The sequence below is a fragment of the Polyodon spathula genome, chromosome 11, assembly GCF_017654505.1.
Source record: "Polyodon spathula isolate WHYD16114869_AA chromosome 11, ASM1765450v1, whole genome shotgun sequence".
In the NCBI taxonomy this organism is placed as follows: Eukaryota; Metazoa; Chordata; class Actinopteri; order Acipenseriformes; family Polyodontidae; genus Polyodon; species Polyodon spathula.
The window spans coordinates 26,852,271-26,876,212 of record NC_054544.1 but is presented as its reverse complement, the minus strand read 5'-3'; the positions used below and the strand labels follow the sequence as shown (position 1 = coordinate 26,876,212).

The window sequence follows — 23,942 nt, the reverse complement described above, 5'->3', positions numbered from 1 at the left end:
CTCACTGAAAACTGGCTCTCTAACTCCTGCTGCACTATCCTCTCTCTACGTATTGTCCCATACTCCGTGTCTCACTGGATGGGGAGGTGGGACTGGTCTTCTCCTCTCTCTCCCTCCGTATTCTTTTAAGAACATAAGAAAGTTTACAAACGAGAGGAGGCCACTCAGCCCATCTTGCTCATTTGGTTGTTAGTAGCTTATTGATCCCAGAATCTCATCAAGCAGCTTCTTGAAGGATCCCAGGGTGTCAGCTTCAACAACATTACTGGGGAGGTGGTTCCAGACCCTCACAATTCTCTGTGTAAAAAAAGTGTCTCCTATTTTCTGTTCAGAATGCCTCTTTATCTAATCTCCTTTTGTGACCCCTGCTTCTTGTTTCTTTTTTCAGGTCGAAAAAGTGTCTTGGGTCAACATTGTCAATACCTTTTAGAATTGTGATTGCTTGAATCAGGTCGCCGCATAGTTTTATTTGTTCAAGACTAAATAGATTCAATTCTTTTAGCCTGTCTGCATATGACATGCCTTTTAAACTCTGAATAATTCTGGTCGCTCTTCTTTGCACTCTTCCTAGAGCAGCAATATCCTTTTTGTAGCGAGATGACCAGAACTGAACACAATATTCTAGATGAGGTCTTACTAATGCATTGTAAAGTTTTAACATTACTTCCCCTTGATTTAATTCAACACTTTTCACAATATATCTGAGCATCTTGTTGGCCTTTTTATAGCTTCCCCACATTGTTTAGATCAGTGCGGGCCAATTTCCAGAGGTTGCACGGGATGGGGGGCCGCACAAGAAAATGTACCACTCATGAAACCGAAATACGTCCCAAATCATACCTTTTTTATTTCCTATACATTTTTGTATTTAAAATTAGGAATGTATATTACTACCACTGCAACACCAGCAGCTTTGAAATATATTTGTATTTTATCCTGTGTCTTGGTGCCACAACAGGCTTAGGTTTGAGCACCAATATCATGCTGTCACATCTTACATTGCCTTGGTCACAACAATTAAAGAAGATAATACCGAAAGACACTCTTCACACTATACCAATTAAACTCTTTTGTGGGTTATTCTTCAGTAGTGAGGCAGAATGCATCTTGACTTGTACAACTAACCACTTCACTAAGAGCTGAATATAGGTATAGTGAACTCCGCTTAATTCAAATCTCTGAGGAACCATACAACAGTTTGAGAATTAAACAAATAATGTAAATTACCCCATGGTGTGGACATTGAGCTATTTCCATAGTAAATGTGTAGAAATAAAACAAATGTTACTATATTTTACCTTGATGTTTTTATTTATTTTTTCTTTCTGAAATTATTTAAAGTGCAGCATCATAAATGATCTGCCATTACATTGGAGCTTTTTATGCAATTACATGCGATTGCTACGTAACATCCTACTAGCTACTGTAGCCTAACTGTAGTCTTATTCAGAAACAAAAAAGAAATGTAACAGTAAGAATTTTAAACTGTAGCCGGATACTGTTACTACAGTAGTACTTTCCCTAATAAACGATCCCAGTTGAACACCAACTACAATACTGTACAGAGAGCATTTTGCTGATGTAGTTGAAGCTGAATACAGTTTTGCTCTTAAAATAAAATAAAATCTACAACAGAAAAAGTGCCTGTATCCTGAACCGTAAGATTTCTTGCAGTCGCTCTGTTAACATTACAGAACCTAGCTACTTCAGTTGCATAAAGTAATCTAACGTTATTTGGATGGTACCTTCATGTCTTGATATCACAGTCTTTGAGCATATTTCCCCATGGAAAGCGATAGGAGACAACAAAATAACAATTTAAGTAGAAGCACTATTTCTTTTCTTAGAAGGTTCCATGTTATTTTCCTTCAGCACGGCAAATCTACTGTGCACTATAGGTGCCGTTATTTTTTTATTAAATTTTTTTAAAGGGACAGCGCTCATACAATGACCGTAACAACTTAATTAATAAAATTGGCTTGAGAGGGTCCAGATTTGATTCAAAACATGTAAAAAATGTATGTTAGGGAATTTAGGGGGGGGGGGGGGGGGGGGGGGGGGGGGGGGGGGGGGGGGGGGGGGGGGGGGGTGGGGTGGGGGCGGGCCGCACTTTGGGAAACCCTTGGAGGGAGCAATTTTAGATGAAGACATTTCTGAGTCAACACACACCATTTTCACACACTGACTCAAAAAAAAGACTGGACCGGGTTTGGTATCACTGTTTTGAACCACAATATCACCTGTCTGGATGGTGATGAACCGATCGATTCACAGCTAAACAGTGCCTGAGCACTAGAGCTTTGCTGTACAGTACCTTGCAATTCACAGTTTAGCAAGTGTTAATACTCTGTGGCGGTACACTCGGCCCGCGGTGCGATTCGGGTACACCGGTGCAGTAACCTCGCTCGCTGTTCGGTACAGATACCAGGTCAGGAACGGAGCAGGTCTGTGATCCACAGTTACTGCAGAATATCTCTCTCTCTCTCTCTCTCTCTCTCTCAGCCAACACAGCCCTAAGACTAGGGAAAGCCTCTTGCCAGAGCCATCGCAGTAGTACTGCAAGGCGGCACGAAATACTGTTGGAGGGGTGGCGGACTGCCAGACCCGAAGCCAAGTTGAGCCCAGCAACTGCTAGTGAATCGGAATGGTACCCTTGTTTGATGTACAATGTACCAGTGGCAACAGGAGCAGGTCTGGACCCACAGTCATCATGGGAGCAATCTATAGTGATGCCCACCTACAGCGCTCTTGGTTAATCCAACAGTCCGAGGATTAGACACAAAACTGAAGAAACCTACTACTATTAGATCCCTAACAGTCTTCAGATTAACTGCTATTACAGAGCATTACAAAATCATGTCTGAGTCTACAATACATGTAAATAGCAATTACTATAATCACGTAAATATAAATTGCATTAACAGTGTAATTACACAAGTGAATAGCAGATAAAAGTATATTCAACACTGAATCATAGTCTCTCATTTCAGATCGGACGAAAGGAAAAACGATAATGAGATCTGTGCTGAAGTCTATGCCCTCAGGGGCGGTCATGCCTGCAGCAATTTTTAAGTTACATTAAAACCCACTAATTTAAGAGCCATGTTATAAAAGTGCGTTTTTAATCTTGACTAACTTTAACGGTCCCAGCTTCCCTGACAAACGAAGGCAGAGCATTCCATAATTTAGGAGCTCTACAGGAAAAAGCCCTACCTCCTGTGTTGCTTTTGTTGACACTAGGAATAACCAGCAGCCCAGCATCCTGTGATCTCAGAGTGCATTTTGGAATATGTGGTCAGTAATGCCAAAACTCTTAATTTCTAGTTTAAGTTTTGATGAGAGCCTGCAAGGGTCAAGCTTTTGTAATCCCACATTTCTTTTTAGTTGGTTCTGTGAGCCCACTAGCATTCAACATTAAAAAATTATGTGACATCCAATGCTTGATGTCTGCCAAACAGTCCAATGGTGCAGGTCAGTATCAAAGGCAGCACTTAGATCTACAAGAATTAGAAGTCACAGCTTATCAGCAGATCATTCACAACTCTGACAAGGGCTGTCACAGTGCTATGTGCAGCACGAAAACCAGACTAAAACTTCAAATATACCATTATGAGTTTGAATTTTTTTTAAATTGTATTGCAACTCTCTCTAGAACCTTATCTAAGAATGGTAAGGTCAGACATGGTTTAGAGGTGGAATACTTACTACATGCGCAGGGTCACACGTGGTTCCGAGTTGGACTCCTTTCTGACAAAGATTCCTAAGCAGTTCAATACCTGCAATACATGATTAAAAAAGAAACCAGTTACATATGCTATCTAGAGATCAGTGATTGTAATACGACAACTACATTAGAACATATCCTATCCAATTTAATTAGTTTTAGTGATCCATCAGATATGTGAAAATAATAGCAATGGGACGAACATGGAATTTTCATGTTCGGATATTCACTCAATTTAAATATTCACTTGTTTTTCAAAAAGTAATAAAAGCGATTATATTGTTCTGAACCCAGGCAGAGATGGGTAGGGGACATGGCACCTCTGTGTGTGTGCGCCTTTATTTTACAGCAAGACCTTACAATAGTAACACATTAAAATAGAAAAATATCCCAGGAGTAAATACATTCTGTAGGACTGACTTTACCCCAGTGAATTAACTACAAAACAAAGGATGCCAAATAGCAGTTCAAGTTAAACGTTGTTTTGTTTATTCCCGAAATAAATAGTACAGAAAGTTGACAATACATTTTATTTATTTTTTCCTTGCCATTGTTGTTTCTTCACAGTAAAGAGGGGCCAGACATGTTTTCATAAAGTAATAAAACGAGGTCAACACTTCAAATAAAACAAAAACTTTTTGGTTCTCGTTAAATTACATTCCACATGAACAGAAAGTCGCAATGTATATAAAAATCACTACACAACATTTTCAGGCAGTTGGCTACTGTAAGACAGGCATTTCAGAATTACATACTTGCCTTTTTTCTGTCCCATGAGATTCTGACACACTCGCTCTAAAGCAGCACAACACATTTTTGTCTCAGATGGTTTTCCACAGAAATCACTATATGTGTGCACGCATGTGACAAGTTGCTGAGTGGATGCAGGTGCAGGGGTGATGCAGTTCAGTAATGAACAGACAGAAAGGTTTTATCCGGTTTGGAAAAGTGTTGGTTATTTCTGTATCTAGGTCTGGTGACCAACAACAACAACAACAACAACAACAATAGGTTTGTAACAACAACAGTAACAAGAACCCAACACATATCCACCCTGCAATAGTACATACACCCAGTCCTGGGTGAGTGCAGTAGTGCTCGTGATGGGCGATACAGGTTATTTGCGACAGTTGTGCAGTGCTGTTCCTGCTTTAGTGCTGGCCCTCAGCAACAGCTCCAGTATAGTGTTAGCCGTCCAGTGTGGTGTAATAAACAAGTAAAAAGGTCTAAATTAAGCAAATTATCAGTTCAATTAAGGGTCTATTTAAGTAACTGAGAGCTCGGTAGGAACGAAAACCAGCAGCCACAGGGGGTCCCCAGGACCGAGTTTGAGAAGCCCTGATCTAGACAATGTGGGGAAGTTATAAAAAAAGCCCAACAAGGTGCTCAGCTATATTATCAAAAGTGTTTAATTTAAATCAAGGGAAGTAATGTTAAAACTGTACAATGTATTAGTAAGACGTCATCTTGAATATTGTGTTCGGTTCTGGTCACCTCACTACAAAAAGGATATTGCTGCTCCAGAAAGAGTGCAAAGAAGAGCGACCAGAATTATTCCAGGTTTAAAAGGCATGTCGTATGCGAACAGGCTAAAAGAATTGAATCTATTCAGTCTTGAACAAAGAAGACTACGCGGCGACCTGACTAAAGCACTAAAATCACTAAAATATATTGACAATGTCGACCCAAGGGACTTTTTCAACCTGAAAAAAAGAAACAAGGACCAGGGGTCACAAATGGAGATTAGACAAAGGGACATTCTGAACAGAAAACAGAACTTTTTTAGACAGAGAATTGTGGGGGGTCTGGAACCAACTTTGCAGTAATGTTGTTGAAGCAGACACCCTGGGATCCTACAAGAAGCTGCTTGATGAGATTCTGGGATCAATAAGCTACTAACAACCAAACGAGCAAGATGGGCCGAACGGCATCTTAATAATGTGCATAGTATTGTTTACATAGTCTCTTTGTTCATCGCAAATCTTGCATATGTATGCTTGTTTATAAAAAAAGTGTTTGTTTTTTTTAAATCTTGTTTTGTATTTATTATGTTTACAAATAAGTTTATTTTACTGTTCATTGCATGTGTTGCTATTTACAAAAAAATATTTTTATTGTGTTATTTTAAAAAATAAATATTTGTCATTGTTTATAACTAAAAAGTACATCTCAGATGTGTGTCTTACTTATTTTATTGTGTTTTACTGGCATAGGGGCTTAGACTTAATCTGGTACCTGGCGTGCACATTCATTTTCTATCTGGAGTTGAAGGAGTTAATAAATTAACAATGTACGTCACCGTGTCTAACACAAGGTATCCTACTGCTCTTATACTGTACAAAAAAGTGAGAATTATTGCAAAAAAAAAAAAGTTTTTGGAATGTTGTTTTGCAAATTGCCAAATACTGTAAGTGTTAACCTGAGACAGGACTGGCGTTGACAGCAGCTTTAAGGGTACAGTAATTCTATTAATCCCTTGCTTGCTTTTATTGAACGTGGAAGATTTCACATATAGAAAGTAAAGCTGCAGTCTTTTCTAGCCCCTTGCTTTTATCTGCAACTGAATCCACTGAATTAAGCTGAATTGACTGTTTCAGACCCATCATAAAATGTGCATGGATCAGCTGTCATCTGTTCCTTTCCGTTGGTGGCAGCATGTGTAAATGACACAAGACACAGGTCCATTGGTTAATAGAGGGTATCGCATGGATATGATAGTTGGTTCAATCCATGACAAATAACCCCAAAAAGAGTTGGATTTTAAACCCAGCCATCTCAGATTTGTACCAAACTTGTATCTTAGGGTTGTTTCAGGCAAACAAGCTCAAATTTACATTTAGACTGATCAGGTCAAGGGGTCATAGTTAGAGAGGTCAGAATGTGGTTTATGGGGTACCAGCCTTTTACTCAAAAACAGTTTGTGCTACAGACTTGTGGGACATGTCATTTTATTGGAAATTGCATGACAAATTCAAAATACGTTTGAAAGAAAACAAAAAGGAAGTTACGCCTTAATAAATTAAGTTTTTGACCTTTGACCTTGGGTTGAACCCTGCCCCCCCAAAAAATCTCAATTACCAAGAAAAGGTCAAGATCTAGACTTTGCAAAATTTGAGTAAGGTAATATTTAGTTTGAATCAGATTAAATCGGTAAATGAACAACATATCAGTGGGAAAAAGCCAGCATCTTTTATTCCAGCTGAACAATTACTTGTATGTGACATTGGGATGTTACTAGCACTGCTGTCATGGTAATGACGTTATTAACTATGGAAGATGTTAAATCGAGGTTTTGCACTCAATTCAGAATTTGAGAACTTTCCATTGATGTAGAGTATAATATTTTTTTTTTGCAATTTCACATGGCAAAGGCCCTTGTTATGGTACTGGGAGAACAGTGAAGCGAAAGACTGCAAAAACGAGCTTGCAGCATCCCCTGAAGACATGTATGCATTCTGCAAGACTGTACTCGACAGCATAACCTTAACCAATACTGAACACTTAAAACATAGGTTCAAGTCCGCATTAACCACAAAGGGCTCTAAAGGCCTGAATAGATTCATCCCCATTTCCCAGACCCATTATCCTGCCAAATTGTCTGTTAGCAAACAGTACTGTCACTCACATATGAACTGCCCTAGATTTTTACAGACTTCTTTAGATTAGACAGTATAAATTGTTATTTTGTCACATAGAAAGTCAGACCCACCTCTCACTTTGTTAAGATAGTATTTCTGCTCCCACTGGTTCAAGAGAATATTCAGATATCGTGGCTGCTCAAAGAATCGGAGATAGCGCGAGGAGCTAAATGAAGGATACACTCGCTCAAACTCTCCTCGCCGGCAAAACTCATCTTCTGTGTCTGACAAAACCCGAACATCTTCCACAGTCAAAACTTCAAGAATACTGGAATAGAATTCCTAGGATTGGAAACATGAAGTAATTAAATGTGAAATTCCATGCAGAAACAAAAATAAATACATCTATAAAAAAAACACCGTCTCCAACAGTTAAACTCACTGGATAAAGTAAATATTAAACAGCATCAAATAAGAAGGAAGAAAAGGAAGGCCCTCTCAGTTATGTTTATCTGACAAACACATTTAACCTATTACTGGTCTTGATTTTGCCCTCTCCTTTGTTAAGTTTCTTTAAATATGTCCCTATTTTGAAGTTGTATATCTCAGTTTAACCCTTTGAAGCCTCCCTCAGCTGTGTTCGATCCTTCTAGTGGTCTCTGGGTAACCGCCATGGGCCATGTCCGATTTTGCGCTATGTGTCTCTTGGCTGTGTAGCTTCGACACTCCGCCATTAAACTGCATCACACTTCGTTCAGAGACACTCAAGCCCTTTACAATCCTGCTACATTACCTTTCTTTTGCATCTTTTGGTGTGTGTATGTGTATATATATACACACACACACACACACACACTGGTTTGCAGAAGTATTCAAGGATTCAAGTCAGGACTTTGACTGGACCACTAAAGAACATGAATTCTCTTCTTGTTCAGCCACTGCAGTGTGGCTTTGGCTTTGTGCTTCGGGTCATTGTCCTGCTGAATGTGAATTTCCTCCACAGTTTCAAACCTGACTCAAACAGGTTTTCCTCAAGGATTCGCCTGTACCTTTAACCATCCATTCTCCCCTCTCCTGACAAGTTTCCCAGTCCCTGCTGAAGAGAAGCATCCCAATAACATGATGCTGTCACCACCATGCTACACAGTTGGGGTGGTGTTGACTGGGTGATGTGCAGTGTTGGGCTTGCGCCAGAAGTAATGCTTGAAATCTAGACAGAAAAGTTCAATTTTTGTCTGGTCTGACCACAAAACCCTGTCTGCAGTATCATCTACATGCTTTTTCGCAAACTCCATACGTGCTTTAAAATGAGGCTTTTTGAGTAATGGCTTCTTTATTGCCACTCACCCATACAGGCCAGCTTTGTGTAGGGACCGGCTCATTGTTGATGTGGGAACACTGACTCCCATCTCAGATACAGAACTTTGCAGATCTCTCAAGGTCACTGTTGGCTTCAGAGTGACATCCCAAACCAGTTTCCTCCTTGCCTGACTGCTCAGTTTGGGAGGGTAACCTGATCTGGCAAGTGTTTGGGTGGTATGATGTACCTTCCACTTCTTAATGATGGACTTCACTATGTTGACAGGGATAACACTGTGTAACAAACTTTTATTTATTTTTTTGTTCCTGGGTAGTAAGTGTTATTTCCTAATTGCTTATGCCTCAAAAGTATAGAAAATGGCTATTATTCCCCACAAACTTTGCTTTTGTGACCAGGACAGTGATATTTCAAAATATCACTATTTCCAATGGGAAAATGGGCAAATGTGTGTCTTCGTTCACAAAGTCAGTATTTACTGTATAATTGTAAATCTCAAAAAACTACTCACTTCTAAATCTTTTGTAGTCATTTTTGTATTACTTTAGTATAAATACATGTTAATTTGGATTCATATGTTGTTTTTTTCTGACTTTGTGAACGAAGACACACATTTGCCGTTTTCCCATTGGAAATAGTGATATTTTGAAATATCACTGTCCTGGTCACAAAAGCAAAGTTTGTGGGGAATAATAGCCATTTTCTAGACTACTGAGGCATAAACAATTAGGAAATAACACTTACTACCCAGGAACAAAAATTGTGTTACAGTGTAATCAGTGTCTTTTAAATGTTCTTGTGCCTTTCTCCTGCTCTGTGCATCTCTACCACTTTCTCCTTGATTTGTTTCGAAAGCTCCTTGGTCTTCATGGTTGCTTTGTTGGATCACTATGAGAGTTGCAGCTTGAAAGCCTTTATATACCTGAGGGAAATTATCTACAAGTTAAACCACTTTGAGAACACACAGTCTGAAACCATTTCACAAATTTTGTGACCTTTCAAACAAATCATTTGCACCTGAGCTGATTTAGGGCTGCAGTAGCAAAGGGGTTCAATACTTAACTGAGATTAATCTGTTTTTCTCCGTAAATCCTACTTCTTTATATTCTATATGCAATTTTTTTTAACTTTACCAATGTGGAGTAGTCTGTGTAGATTCTACATGTAAAGTCTAACATGAAAGCAGTGGAGAGTATCCTCAGGTGCCAACAAAATGTGAAAACTTTGCAGGGGGTCAATACTTCTGCAAACCACTGTGTGTGTGTGTATATTATATATATATATATATATATATATATATATATATATATATATATATATATATATATATATATATATATATATATATATGAGAGATGATTATATACCTGAAATCACTAATAGATGGACTTTTATTACAGGAAAATAATTCCATCAGGGTTTATGTGACAGAGACTGTTAGGTAGAGCAGTTTATAAACTGTCACAGAAACCAGGAGATGGAATTATTTTCATTTAACTCACTGAAGCCCATCTATTTTTTATAATACATGGATATTAGTATCTGCAATAAAAACGGGTGTTAAGGTTCAAATTGCAAGTGAATTTAATAAATAATAGTAACGTGGTGTCAACTATGCACTATTTCGGGAATAAACTAAACGTTTAACTTGAACTGCTACTTGGCATCCTGTGTTTTGTAGTTAATTCACTGGAGTAAAGTAAGTCCTACTCAACTTATTCTTTACTCCTGGGATATTTATCTATTTTAAGATGTTAGATATTATAAGGTCTTGCTGTAAATAAAGGCACACAAACAGGGACCACAGCCATGCCCCCTGCGCTTGATGCTATGCTGTCTCTGCATGCGTTCAGAGCAAGATAATGGCTTTTATTACTTTTTGAAAAACTACCAAATATCCAAATGTATATTTCAATTATGAGCAAATATCCGAACATGAAAATCTTGTGTTCACCCCAGCATTAGTTTATTCAGTCTTTTCAAAAGCAACTTGTCATCACAAGAGTGTCTTGAGGGACACTGATTGGTTCATTAAATCTTTCAAGTCCCAGAGCAATTTGGTGTTTTCTGTTCTGGAGAGTTGCTTTACCATTTCGTTAAATAATGTGCATGTGCTGCTGCATTTAACGTGTGTAGGGATGCTGTGTTAATTTAGTTTGACAGTTATTAACATTAGTTTGTCTGTTACTTTATTATTATAGTTTATTAACATACACTTGCCTATTGTTTTTCTTTTACTTATTGAGTTAATTTCATATGTTGATGCACATGTGTCATGACAAGTAATACATATGTATTTATTTATTGATTGATTCATATTATGTCTGGTGGCTAACTCCTCTGCTTCCCGAGGGGTGTTCTCTTAGCTGGAGACTACTGTATTATAAATGTATGTGTATAATATGTTTAAATAAATATATATGCAGTCAAAAAATGTTTAGCAATACTACAAAAATAGTACACAGTTTATTTTTATTATTTGTGTAACGTTATGTCTGTATGTTTTTTTTTGTGGCCAAATGAGGCAGGCTGCACTTTGATGTTTAACACAACCTAAAAACTTTGTGGAAATCCACATTAAAGATGTACGATATCAGTAAGTTGAGCAAGGCCAAACTGGAACTCAGGACACAAACACTTAAATATACTCTCCTTTATCCTATTAAGTTATTTTAATAAGGAGAATTCTTTTGGCTAAAATAAAACTACACGGAAAACACACACACACAACCAAAAGTACTACCAAAACAGAGTGAGGAAAGGTGAGCCTTTTTTCATTTTTCCATGGAAATTGCCCATTGTTTTCCCTTACTGAATGAAACAGGCTCTATATTACATATGCCATATTACAGCACAGTGGAAAAAGGGCCCATTGCAACCGTTGACTCAATAAAAGAAATGATGCAGGAACATTATTTTAAATCTTAAAAGTGCAAATAGGTGAATGAAGTTTTAGCACTGAATAACTATTCAACACAAGTTTGTTTTTTGTTTTTTTTCATTACCTCATTCAAATCCAAATGACAATGACCAGTGAATTGTGCTGTTCTAAATTACACCACATTGGTAAGTAGATGAAGCGCTTGATCTCAGGAAAGGGTTTTATTTAGGTTTGATCTTTAATACATTGTACATGTTAAATAAACATAATACACCAATATTAATACAGGATTCCCAGAGTGCTCATTGGGTATTAGGCCATTGGCTACTGCACTACTATAACTACAGCACTCCCTGAAAAAGTAGTCTCCTTCATGTATACACAACAGATTTTACTTTGCCAAGTTCTAAGTTGTGTCATGCAGAATACAGCAGTTAAAGCTAAAAATACATTCTAAAAAGTACAAGTGATTTCCAAGTTTAGCAAAATAATGCAAATTACCTGATCTGCAAACCTCTGACTCAAGAAGTAAGCCCGTTTCACTTTCTCATCGGAGGAAAGCTCTGCAGTGTATCTTGTCCTCTCTTTCATTTGTCCAGACATACTTATATTAAAAAAAAAAAAAAACCCACCCTTGTAAAGTTTGTTATCCAAACACCTTGGATACTTTTCACCTAATCTTTCCTGGAGATAACTGCAATAGTATTAGTTTGTTATGCGGGGTGGGCATTTTCCTATCTTTTTATGTCAATAGTTCTATATACTTTACATCAAGTGCCACTGGCTAAAAACAATGCTTACATAATACCAAAACTGCAGTAATATGTATATTTTAAAAAAAAATTGCAGTATTATTTGACAATGCTTCAATAAGTAGCTCTTTCTATTAACAGTAAGTGTAATACAAGTACAGTAAGCATAAAGCATAATTTATGCATGTTTCCAAACAGCAATTACAGGCAACATAACATGCACATTGTAATGAATTAATTGGACAAGTATAAAATATAAATGTTTACATTAAGTAACAGATCTCATTAAATACGATGCATACCTCCCAGTCCTGGTATACTTTCTGCTATATGAACCATTATAAATAAATGTAGTATAAAGTAGACCTTAAATCACTGAATGTCATTAACTAAAAGTCAAGCAAATCCCCTTATTAAAATATTCATTCTAAGGCAAAAGTTTTTGACAGTGGACAGGGGTATGTTAGTTTAGGGTACTCTCACCTGCTTGTTGAGCTGTTGACACGACTGCCAGTCACGTCTCCTTTGAGAGGCAGAACGAACCCTGCCAGGTTCAATAGGTCGCTGATCATCTGTCCCTTAATGGCAACATCCAAAGCAGAGTTGGAGTGGAGGCTGAGAAGCAAGGGCTGTGTTTATTGAATTTTCCATTTTTTTAAGTTTGTAAATTGTGTACTGCCGGTTGTTATCCATAGCGTATTAAGGCTTAAATTGAAACTATATCAATGCACCACCTACCAATATTATGCAGATTCTCTATTTTCTGTTGACTCACTATTTCTTAGTCATTACCAATTTCCTAGACACAGTGAAGACAGGAATAAATGTGAATAAATGACCTGGGTGAGATGTTGACCTCCAGGATCCAAGGTTTAAGACTTTCATCCAACATAATGTCAAACCCAAAGAGTTCGTGGCAGCAGTAGGGGCGGCGCACATGCATCTTCAACAGGCTGTTCACGTATGGGTCTGACCTGTGAAGAGACACAGCGACTATTTGAAAAAGAGTGAAAAATCTTGAGAAGTTGCACGAAGTTGCGAATTTAAAACAGAAACAAGTCAATTTATCCAAAAAAAACTATAAACAAAAAAAAAAATTATGGTGTATGTTATATCAGATTGAATGGTTTGTAAAACATGAATTAAATAGGAATGTGAAAAAGACGTTAAAAGCAATGTGGCACTGAAATCTGTGAATGTTCTCTGGACACCACCTGTAAGGACCTTTAGAATACAACTGTGTACCAACTACTGCATAAGGATCCTGTGTCAAGCCATGTGGACTGTATCATTTATATTAAAGCAATGCAGCAATAAAAAAAAAAAAAAAAGTCTATTCAATGAAACTGAAGAAAAAATAAATGTAAGAACATAACTCAAACTGTATTGTCTCTATGCAGCTATAATGTCAATATGCAATCATATTAGGTCAGAGGTCAAGGGTGCCAATAGATTTTTGCATGCAGTTTCCACAACAGCAAATATATTACATTGCCATCTTAAATGTTTTATGAGAGATTCCCCTTACGTCAATGCTGCATTTCCACTTCAGCTTAAACGAGAATGTCTGGATCAGTAACACTGTTCTCTTAATATAGCGCAGGAGATAAATGAGGTAAACTCTTCGGTAAGGGAGTTGGGTAATCTAGAATACATATTACAAGGGGTTTGACTGCATGATCAGGCTTGCCTTTTTTTTAATTATTATTACTACTCCTCGTCACACAACCTGAACAACCCCCGGTCTCGCTATCAGAATATGTGCAACACAGGAGCTTCAGGACAAGATACTGGCCACTAGACCTTACGAAAGCAAACCCTCGAAACACTACACAGCTTTTTTTTTTTTTTTACCCGTAGTCCCTTTTATGGCAGCAATAGGTGCACTTTGTTATTACCAAGTGGCAAACTAAAACAGAAACATTTAAAATGATATCAGGGTCTGTGGCTACAAAAGTTAAATTGAATACACTATGTAACACAATTTTTGTTCCTGGGTAGTAAGTGTTATTTCCTAATTGCTTATGCCTCAAAAGTATAGAAAATGGCTATTATTCCCCACAAACTTTGCTTCTGTGACCAGGACAGTGATTTTCAAAAAATGTCTTATCGTTTACATAAAGTCAGAAAAAAACAACATATGAATTCAAATTAACATGTATTTATACTAAGGTAATACAAAAATGACTACAAAAGATTTAGAAGTGAGTAGTTTTTTGAGATTTATGATTATACTATATTTACAGTATAATCGTAAATCTCGAAAAACTACTCACTTCTAAATCTGTCAAGTTGGATGAGACTGAGCAACTCTAGGACATTCACTTTCTTGTTTTTAAGCCACTGTTTTTGTCCTGCTTAAAGGTGAATCTTCGTCCCAGTCTTATGTCTTTTGCAGACTGAAGCAGGTTTTCCTCAAGGATTTGCCTGCATTTAGCTCCATCCATTTTGCCGTGTACCCAGACAAGCTTCCCAGTCACTCCCTGCCAATGAAAATTACCGTCTGAACTTGCAACATGACGTCCTTGAAGAGCTCACGGCCTTAGCCTGCTGCGCCACAGCGCTGTTGTTGAAAGGTGTTAATTATTAAAGCTTACTTCAAAGCCTGACCAGCTTTCGCTGAAAACCTGAAGGTTCTGCTCGATTCTAGAAATGCTCTATTTCCTGTTCGAAAATATCCACTTTCCTGTTTGGTAGATGCCACAGAATGGAATTGTACACAAGAGCTTCCTTGTCTAAATCTCTGATCTCTGATAAATTGTAGTTCCTCATTTAATAAAAAAAAAAAGAAAGAAATAATTTATTAAGTAGAAATAAATTAAATACATAGGAATACATATTTAGAAATAAATATGTAATAAATAAATGTAGAAATTAATGTTTTATAATACATGTATAAATAATTAATAAATTAATAAATAGCAAGCCAGAAAAATATGTCATACTAATTGATTTGGCTGATGCTTTTATCCAGAGCAGTTGACATTTGTATACTTATACAAAAAGAAAGTTTCACGCATTTAAAAAAAAAAAAAAAAAAAAAGTTATACAATGAGACATTAATGCTTCTTCACTTGTAGCATATGTGGAGTAGTGATTACAGCACTGTGATCTTGACCGGAAGTTCGCGAGTTCTATCCCAGGTGGGGGACACACTGCTGCTTTACCTAGATTGGTCCAGTAAAAAAACAAAAAAAAACACACTATATAAATGAGTAATTGTATGTAAAAAATAGGAAAAAAATGTCACAATTGTAAGTTGGCCTGGACAATGGTGTCTGTTAAGAATAAAACAATAATTTTCAGGCCTGGTTAGTATAGGATGGGAGACTGCCTGGCGATACCAGGTACTTTAAACTTTACTTTGGGGTTTCACTCAGTGGTGTAGTTGAGGGTATATGCAGGTAAACAATGTTTACCCACTTTGAACTTGGGCAATATAACATTTACCCACTTGTCATATAAGGGATACAGAGTTCACTCATTTCTAATCTCCTGTGATGCGCAAATCCTGTGTTAAAGACAATATATTTTAACGACAAGCGTCTGTGTTGTGTTCAGAGAATGTGAGCGGAGCGAAGTGGTGCAATTTGAAAAATTTGAAATGACTGGAGAGTGTACAGGATGTTACATACCACTTCTGGTGGGCTGTGATGTGTACATTAAAATGGGATTGGTGGCACACAAGTCGATAGGGTCTAGCATTTTGGTTAAATATGGCAGCATCAAGAACAGACTATATACATTTCTAGAAGTAGTGTTAAGAGAATTTCATTTCGGAAAATAGTCTTGTGAGATACTAAACATGGATGAATAAACCCATATAACAACATGGAGCTGAAATCAATCACTCACACTACGGCACAGTTCACAAGTCAAGCAACAAATACAGCCTCTCCTTGTTTCACGTTATTACTATATGCAGCTAACCTCTCCAAAAACGTACAATATGCAAATAGGGGGATTCCTATATCCCTGGCAACACTGTAGCACATATACTGAACATCAAAAGAAACATTACTATTAAAAACACATTTATTTTGGGGAAATAAAAAGGTATATAAAATGATGGACATTGACAGGAGCCTTTGTCACGCACATCACTAAGAACGTGGACAAGCTCCTAGAACGAACAGCAGATGACCCGGTAGTAGTCGTTCACATTGGTACAAACATTGGAAGAGACAGACCAAAATCCCTGCAAAACAAATTGAGAGGAAATTAAAAGCCAAGACCAAAACTGTGGTATTTTCTGGGATACTGCCAGCACCTTGCAAAGTAGCATACAGAAAGCTGGAAATAATTAATCTAACCAACGCATGGCTCAAAACGTGGTGCACACAGGAAGGCTTAAACTTTATTGAACATTGGACCACATTCTACAACAAGGACTACCTCTATAGGCGGGACGGACTGCACTTAAATTAAAAGGGAACCAATCTACTTGGAGAAAAGATCCTCGAGCAGGTTCAGAAGCATTTAAACTAGAAAGGAAGGGAGGAGAAATCAACAAAAAAAAACTGATGGGAGACCACATCAAAACAAGGGCAACAACTCAGGTAAGACAGCCATTAAATGTATTTATCTAAATGCTAGAAGTATCAGAAACAAAATGTTAGAACTTGAAGCTACTGCACCAATAAGTAACTATGATGCGATAGGTGTTACAGAAGCTTGGTGTCAGAGTGATGGAGATGAATATATTACTAGTGGGTATACACTGTATAGGAAAGACAGGCAGGACAGAAGAGGCAGAGGGGTAGCGCTATACAGGTGTTAAGTCTGGATGAAGAAAACAACGCCGAATCAATAAGGGTCAGAATAATGGACAAAATTTCAAAAGGGCATAATATTAACCTCCAAATTCAAACTCTGAGCAAAATAGTCTTATACAATGAGAAATGCGTGTAGCAAAGGAGAAGCCATACTAATGGGGGATTTCAACTTCCCCTATATCAAATGGGAAAACCCGATGGGAAGCACGATGGACGAAACTGAAATGGTGGAAATGACTGCTTCCTAACTCAATTTGTCAAGGCACCGACTGAGGGGAGACATGCCTTGATTTACTCTCTTCAAATAATGAAGACAGAATAACTAAAACACAAGTCAGAGAGCCATTGGCAAACTCAGGTTTGCAAGCTAAAGTTTACAATTTTAGAAAGGCAAAAACTATGAAGGTATGAAACAGGGACCAACAGAAGCAGATTGGATTAAAATAGAGAAAACATCCACCGAAAAAGGATAGCTGTTTTTTAGAAATGTAGTTGGTACTAGGAGGTACAAAACAATTAATAACAATCCAAAAGTAAACAAATCTAAAACAAAATGGAATAATAAAATCAAGAATAAATCAAGTAATAAAAAATAAAAAAAATTCTGCGAAAAAAAGGAGCTTTACGGTGTTTAAAAGGGACCAAAAACAAACTACACAGAAAGAGTACTCGGAACTGCAAACTCAAGTCAAAAAGTTAGTTAGAAAGGCCAAGAGAAATATAAAAATGAACATTGCTAAGGGGGCTAAAACCAATTCCAAAATGTTTTTCCAATATTACAACAGCACAGGAACATTCAAGGAGGAGGTTAAATGTCTAAGATATACAAATGGCAAAATCATAGATGAAGAAAAAAAAAAAAAGCAAATATATTAAATGATTACTTTTCACAAGTTTTTACAAAGGACGATACGGACAACATGCCCTACATGTCAACCTGTTCCTATCCAGTTTTAAATAATTTTAGCATAACCGAGGCAAAAGTGTTAAAAGGACTAGGAGCTTGTTGAGTTGCAAGCTTGAATAAAAGCAATAAAGGAAATCACCAAAAAACACCAAAAAATAATAATAAAAAAAAACAGCACGCCACGTCTGTCAAGAGAGCAGCGCCTTCGTACAATCGGCATGTTGGAGGCTGGACTAGAGCAGCGTACTGTGCCTTAGAGTCTTGGGTGCTCACAACCAGCAATTTCAAACCTGACGAGAAGGTATAACCAGACACCCTGTCAATGACAGGCCATGAACTGGGAGACCAAGAGTCATAACTGCCCAAGATCGACAGATCATTTTGCAGCACCTTCATGATGTCAATTGTTAAATCAGTACAATAAAAATCACGCACCTGCTCTAAAACAGAGTTTGTCATTTTTCGATCACATTAATTTTATCCATATATAAGCGATATGTTTCTTTTGATGCTCAGCATAGTTTATATTGTTGAAAATGAAAAAGTACTAAAACTGGTTTTAATAATTAGATTTTAATTTAATCATTCAAACAGAGTTCAGAATATTCTATGCAGTGCACTACTTATGTGGAGCGAAAAGGCTGGGACAGCCAGGCATAAGGTTTCTGTCTCTCACTCCCAGCTGTCTTTTTGCAATTACATTTTGCAATCTGGCATTGTCGTCTCTTGTGGCTAGCTGTTCGTCCACTGTAATATTCTGTCCCGGTCTGTAGCAAAGAATTACTTTATTTCCCTAATTTTTGCAGCTACACGATTCTTTCGTTGTCAGGGTAATTAGAACATATATTTAGGAAAATTCAGAAAAGCATAGCTCTGTATCTTATTTTATGTTTTTATTTAGCAGTCGACAATTGATTTTTATCCCCTTTTTTTTTCTCCCAATCTGAAATAGCCAATTGTATTATTTTAGACTCAGCTCACCGCTACCACCCTCACGCTGCCTCAGCAGCGGCAAAGACTAACACAAGCTTCCGAAATGTGTGCCGTCAGCCAACCGTTTCTTTTTAGTCTGCAAGCTCGTCATGCAGACACCTCAGAGCAACAGTGTTGGAGTTAAACACAGCTCTGGGCAGCCTACGGGCAAGCTCGCAGGCACCCGGCCAGCCTACAGGGGTCGCTGAGCAAAGGACACCCTGGCCGACCTATTCCCTCCCCACCTGGGCGACACTCGGCCAATTGTGCACCACATCTTGGGAACTCTCTTTCAAGGTTGGCAGTGGAATAGCCTGGATTCGAACTGGCGACCTCTAGGCGGAGCGCTTTTACCGGATAACTCAGGAACCCCCTCTGCTACCTATTTTAAAAAACACGTACTGTAATTTTAAATTCAATTCCAAAAAACGGTCTAAATGACCGCCTTGATCTTCTAGTGTTAATTTATAAATACACCAGATCAAATAAAACAGATAAACAGGAAAAATGCAGACTACCTACATATCTTATAATTATAGATAATGTGGTTAAAGCTTAGTTATACATTGTATTAGCAAAATGTGTGATTGTGTAGAAATGAGTTTTTGCACAAACTGCATAACTCCTTTTGGGAGTTGTTTGTGGACCACAGGTTGGGAACCACTGCCCTATAATGATGTTGCTGTATAAATAGTCTTCAAGCAGTTGTGTTTGTGTTTAGGAAGAATTCAATACCAAAACACAAGCACAATACTGATGTTAATTTTTCCTATCACTGCACACAGCAAATGTGTACCTGTTTAAGCATACTCCTATATTCTTCCCATCTTCCAACTTTCCTGCAGGTCAAACACAGCCATCTTTTTCTAAGTTTATTTTTAACCATCTTGGTGACTGCTTGTTAAACCTGCTCAATTTAAGTATATAGTTGTCCTGCATACCTTTAAATCTGTTCCATTGAACTTCATTTGTCATATCCTCCAATTTCCCTGCCCAATCTATTTCTCTTAGTTCCTGTCTCATCCCTTCAAAGTTAGCCTTTCTGAAATTATACACTTTAGTTTGTGCTTTCTTTTGCCTGGAATCCCGTTATGATCACTGCTACTTCAGGTTGGGTCAGGAAGCAGTCATTTACTGCATCAATCAGTTTTTATGTTGCCACATCCCACCAGTTTAGATTGGGATCATTGGCATCACCCATGATTACAGTATTCTTGCCACTACATGCATTTCTAATTGCTTCACATAATAAATTTGCTATCATTATTCTGACCTGGGGGTCTGTAACATACACCAATAGAAAATACTGTAATGCTTTTACCTACAGCTCTATCCAAATTGACTCACTGTATAGACATAGTTATCTTTCATATGTGGCACTTACAAGGTAGGGAGCACTGATCTAAAATTTAGACGCATAGCGCAGATGGAGGATGGGGGGTGGGGGGTTGTGATGGGGTTGTCCCCCCTCCTACTTTTGAAAAATAGTGCATTGTGGCATATTTTTGCATGGTTTAAGCACATGTTAGACTAGTAATGGTCTGCTTGTAGTCTTACAAAGTAGTCCATTAGTGCAACCAAGGAGCTTTATTTCAGCACTGCTCACAGCAAGGCAAGAGCAACAAGAAAATTGTACTTTGAGCATCAAGGCCCATGCATTACAAGACTGTCTGAAAATGTGTGTGGAATTGGTGGCCGCACCTTTAATTGTGAACTGTAATATGGAAACAGCATGTCACAGCTCCCACGCTGAGCGCTGGTGAAGTCATGACCTGACAACATGCAACAGACAGCTCTTATGATTACATTTTACCATTTATTTTTCACTAAAAACAAGTTAATTGCAGCGAGTTTGTTATGCTATTTATGGTATTAAATACACTACAGCAAAGGACATTGTCTTTAGAAAAATATATCTCAAATATATGACAATCTAGTAAGTTGCAGTACATTTAACTTCCCTAAATGTTTTTTTTTTTTCCTCTCAACAGTACACTTCCAAATTAGTGCCAATTATTTCTACAAGTTCTGCTTTACCTTAAAATGGTCAGTCTAAGAAATAAACTTTGTTTTCTCTGCAATAACTGACTCTGCTTTAGTACAAAACTCACTCTACATTACCATTTTCATAATGGGAACGTCTTTAAAATTACCATGCCTACTTATTTGGCTGAAGACATATTATCAGCTCATCATCTAACTAGGTAATCTGCACAATTAAATCATCCTTAAAACTACTGACGGTAAACATTGCAAGTACCGAAGCTAAAGAAGATGGAACATATGAAACAAATGTTTGTGTTGACTCAATTTTACTTAGGCACTATACGATTTGACTGGAAAAAGAACGTTGGCTTATTGGAGTTCACAAAGAACACTTTTTTCAACTTGATATACCTTTTCACTTCCTTTTTTGTTTAATTATTGATCTTTTTGCTTCATTAAAAGTATTTTCTTTTTTTCAGGGCATTTTGTTAATGGCACGTGTGCAACACACAAACCTTAAGTGTTTTTTTTTATTCTAGTTTTCCGCTGTTCTTTTGTAAAAATTTTACTTAAAATGAACAGTTGCAGTCACCATCACAACTGTTGCATGAGACTTACTGTATTCTGCTGTGTTAATACAGCACCTCTCTGCATTTCCAAGCATTTGTATATTAGCCGACAAGGGCTCAGCTGATATCCAACCATGCCTTTTTCCTAAAATCGTAGATCCTCTCTATACCTGAACCCCAAACATTGGTAAATATTTCAACCATATCATAACAAAAGGAGTATACTTTTTTGCTGCATATGTATAGCTATTATGAAATATATCTACAGTGCGATAATAGGACAAAAACTGGACTGAATGATAATACCATAAATTAATACAAATTTTATAAAAAGTACCCAGCATTTTAGGTGGGGGATCGTGCTGGTCGCCGGCTTATTTTGAAAGCCCTGGTTGACGTGTGCTTCTAGTTCTACAATTTATTTGTGATGATTCTGGCATTTAGACACAGGCACTTACATTTTGATTATATGCCAATTCCACCTCTACCCCTAACTAGAACCTGATTTAGGTTCCCACTCACCCAGAGTAGTTTAAATCCTTTCTGGTCTTCCTAAGAGTTTTCTATTCTCCATGCCAAAATATCTGTAAAGCTCAGGGGTGATAGCTAGTTAACAGAATTGTGTGATTTATTGTTTAATGTTTACATCCCAGTGTAAGCCAAATAGCCAACTTTAATAACATATCATATTATATTCAAAATTGCAAAGTAGCCCGTGTCTTTACTTACGCAATGATGGTTTTAATCACAATGTCCTTTATTTTCTCCCATATCGCATTTGTGCTGACTCCCTTTTGGCTGAGATAATTCCACAGTGCTTTCAAAGCCCTAAATGCACAAACAAATGAATGAATAAATGAATGGATACAGTAAATGGCCTCAACTGTATTTCATTTTAGGACAGACTGAAAACAAACAAACAAACAGTTAAATTTAGAAACCCGATTTGATTAGCTGATAGCAGTGTGCACAAACCCAACTGGCCTCAGACCACTAAGACCCGAAGCAGAGTTCAAATTGTTTTTAGATATATTATTCAGAGATGGGTCCCTTTCTCACCATTTGTGACCCTGACAGGCTTTCTCATCACTGTTTGGTTTGTACTCTGAATTCTTCTTATTCACACTGTAATTGGTTAAGTGCATAAACTTGTTGCTCAGGCTTTTCATTGAAGTGGAGTACCTATAAAAAGAAATCCAATAAATAAAAAGTCCAAAAAACAACCAAATTCTTTGAATTAAAGCATACATTTTACTTGTTTAATTAGATTTTTTCAAAATCAACAGATTGGTGTTTAAAAGGTGGGAAATAAAAGTACCACTAGTTAAAATACAATCCACATTTCCCAAGGATCCAAAAGCACTTCTCATATAAAAGAAAAAACGAAACAAAAAAAAATTAAAACCATTCAATACCAAAGGTTTTATAAAATTGGAATTAAATTAAAAGTTTAATTGCAAAATTAGAAAAAACTAAGATAAAAGCTTATTTAAATAAATACATAAAACACATACATTAAATAAATTAAATGCTCAGGTTAAAAAAGCCAGTTTATAAAAATGTGTTTTTAATCTAGATTTAAAAAATAGTCTCAGATTCCCTAACAAATGGGCACATAATTCCATCATTTCTGAGCTTTATATAAAAAGCACTTCCTCCTGTTTATTTTATAAACCTTGGTAAACCAACAATCCCACATTCTGTGATCTAAAATTCAGATTAGGAATACTTGGGGTCAGCAGCTTCTGTAAATAAATAGGCGCTAGTCCATTCAAGGCCATGCAAGTTAAATGCAGAATTTTGAAATCAACTCTGAATTGCACAGGGAGCAAGGCCAACACTGGGGTGATATGTTCACATTTCTTAGTTCTAACCAGAACTCTAGCAGCAGCATTCTGAATGAGCTGCAAGAGAGACAAAGCATGGTTTGCAATACCAGAAAAAAAAAGCACTGCAATAAATCACTCCTAGATGACACAAAGGCATGCACCACTCTTACAGCATCAGATACAAAGATAACAGGTCTGAGTTAGGGGTGCTAGATTCCGTTTAATTTAATAAACGTTTAAAAATACATAGTTCAAACATTAAAATAAATAAATTTTAAAAGACACTGTGTAAGGGGGGTAGTATGCGTCAGCAGGAGAAAACAGGAAGGTCAGCCACCTTGGAGGAAGCATGTTACCTGCAAGGGGTCTGAACATTTAATATCTTTCTGTAAATTGCTGCATATTTGTCCATACATTAGGTATTTTACATCTGCTTTTCTACTCTCCTTAAAACGCAACATATTTAATCTTGAAAGTAGTTATTTTTGATTGGAAAACAGCAAGCTGCACTCCGATGCATATAGTAAACAAATGACAGGTAGGATAACTTTTTGTGCCCTACTTGAGGCTACGTATATCATTGTTTACTAGTACATCCTATATGTTTCACAAGGGATATATATATATATATATATATATATATATATATAT

The 23,942-nt window shown here is 37.2% G+C and overlaps 1 protein-coding gene across 8 annotated transcripts in view; it reads right to left on the bottom strand.

Moving 5' to 3' along the window:
* The window catches only part of ttll4 (tubulin tyrosine ligase-like family, member 4), a 68,424-nt gene that overhangs the window by 5,663 nt on the left and 38,819 nt on the right, over window positions 1-23,942 (bottom strand). For 3 of the 8 annotated variants that reach the window (XM_041264784.1, XM_041264783.1, XM_041264786.1), the window contains exons 11-17: window positions 22,522-22,644; window positions 22,192-22,290; window positions 13,093-13,227; window positions 12,737-12,868; window positions 12,003-12,105; window positions 7,434-7,644; window positions 3,706-3,776 (exon numbers count right to left, since the gene is read on the bottom strand). In XM_041264784.1, coding sequence (XP_041120718.1) covers window positions 3,706-3,776; window positions 7,434-7,644; window positions 12,003-12,105; window positions 12,737-12,868; window positions 13,093-13,227; window positions 22,192-22,290; window positions 22,522-22,644 — 874 coding nt within the window. Of the gene's footprint in view, window positions 1-3,705; window positions 3,777-5,307; window positions 5,428-7,433; window positions 7,645-12,002; window positions 12,106-12,736; window positions 12,869-13,092; window positions 13,228-22,191; window positions 22,291-22,521; window positions 22,645-23,942 lie in introns of those variants that run through there. The other 5 variants (XM_041264788.1, XM_041264790.1, XM_041264789.1 and 2 more) reach the window with 4 other exon arrangements.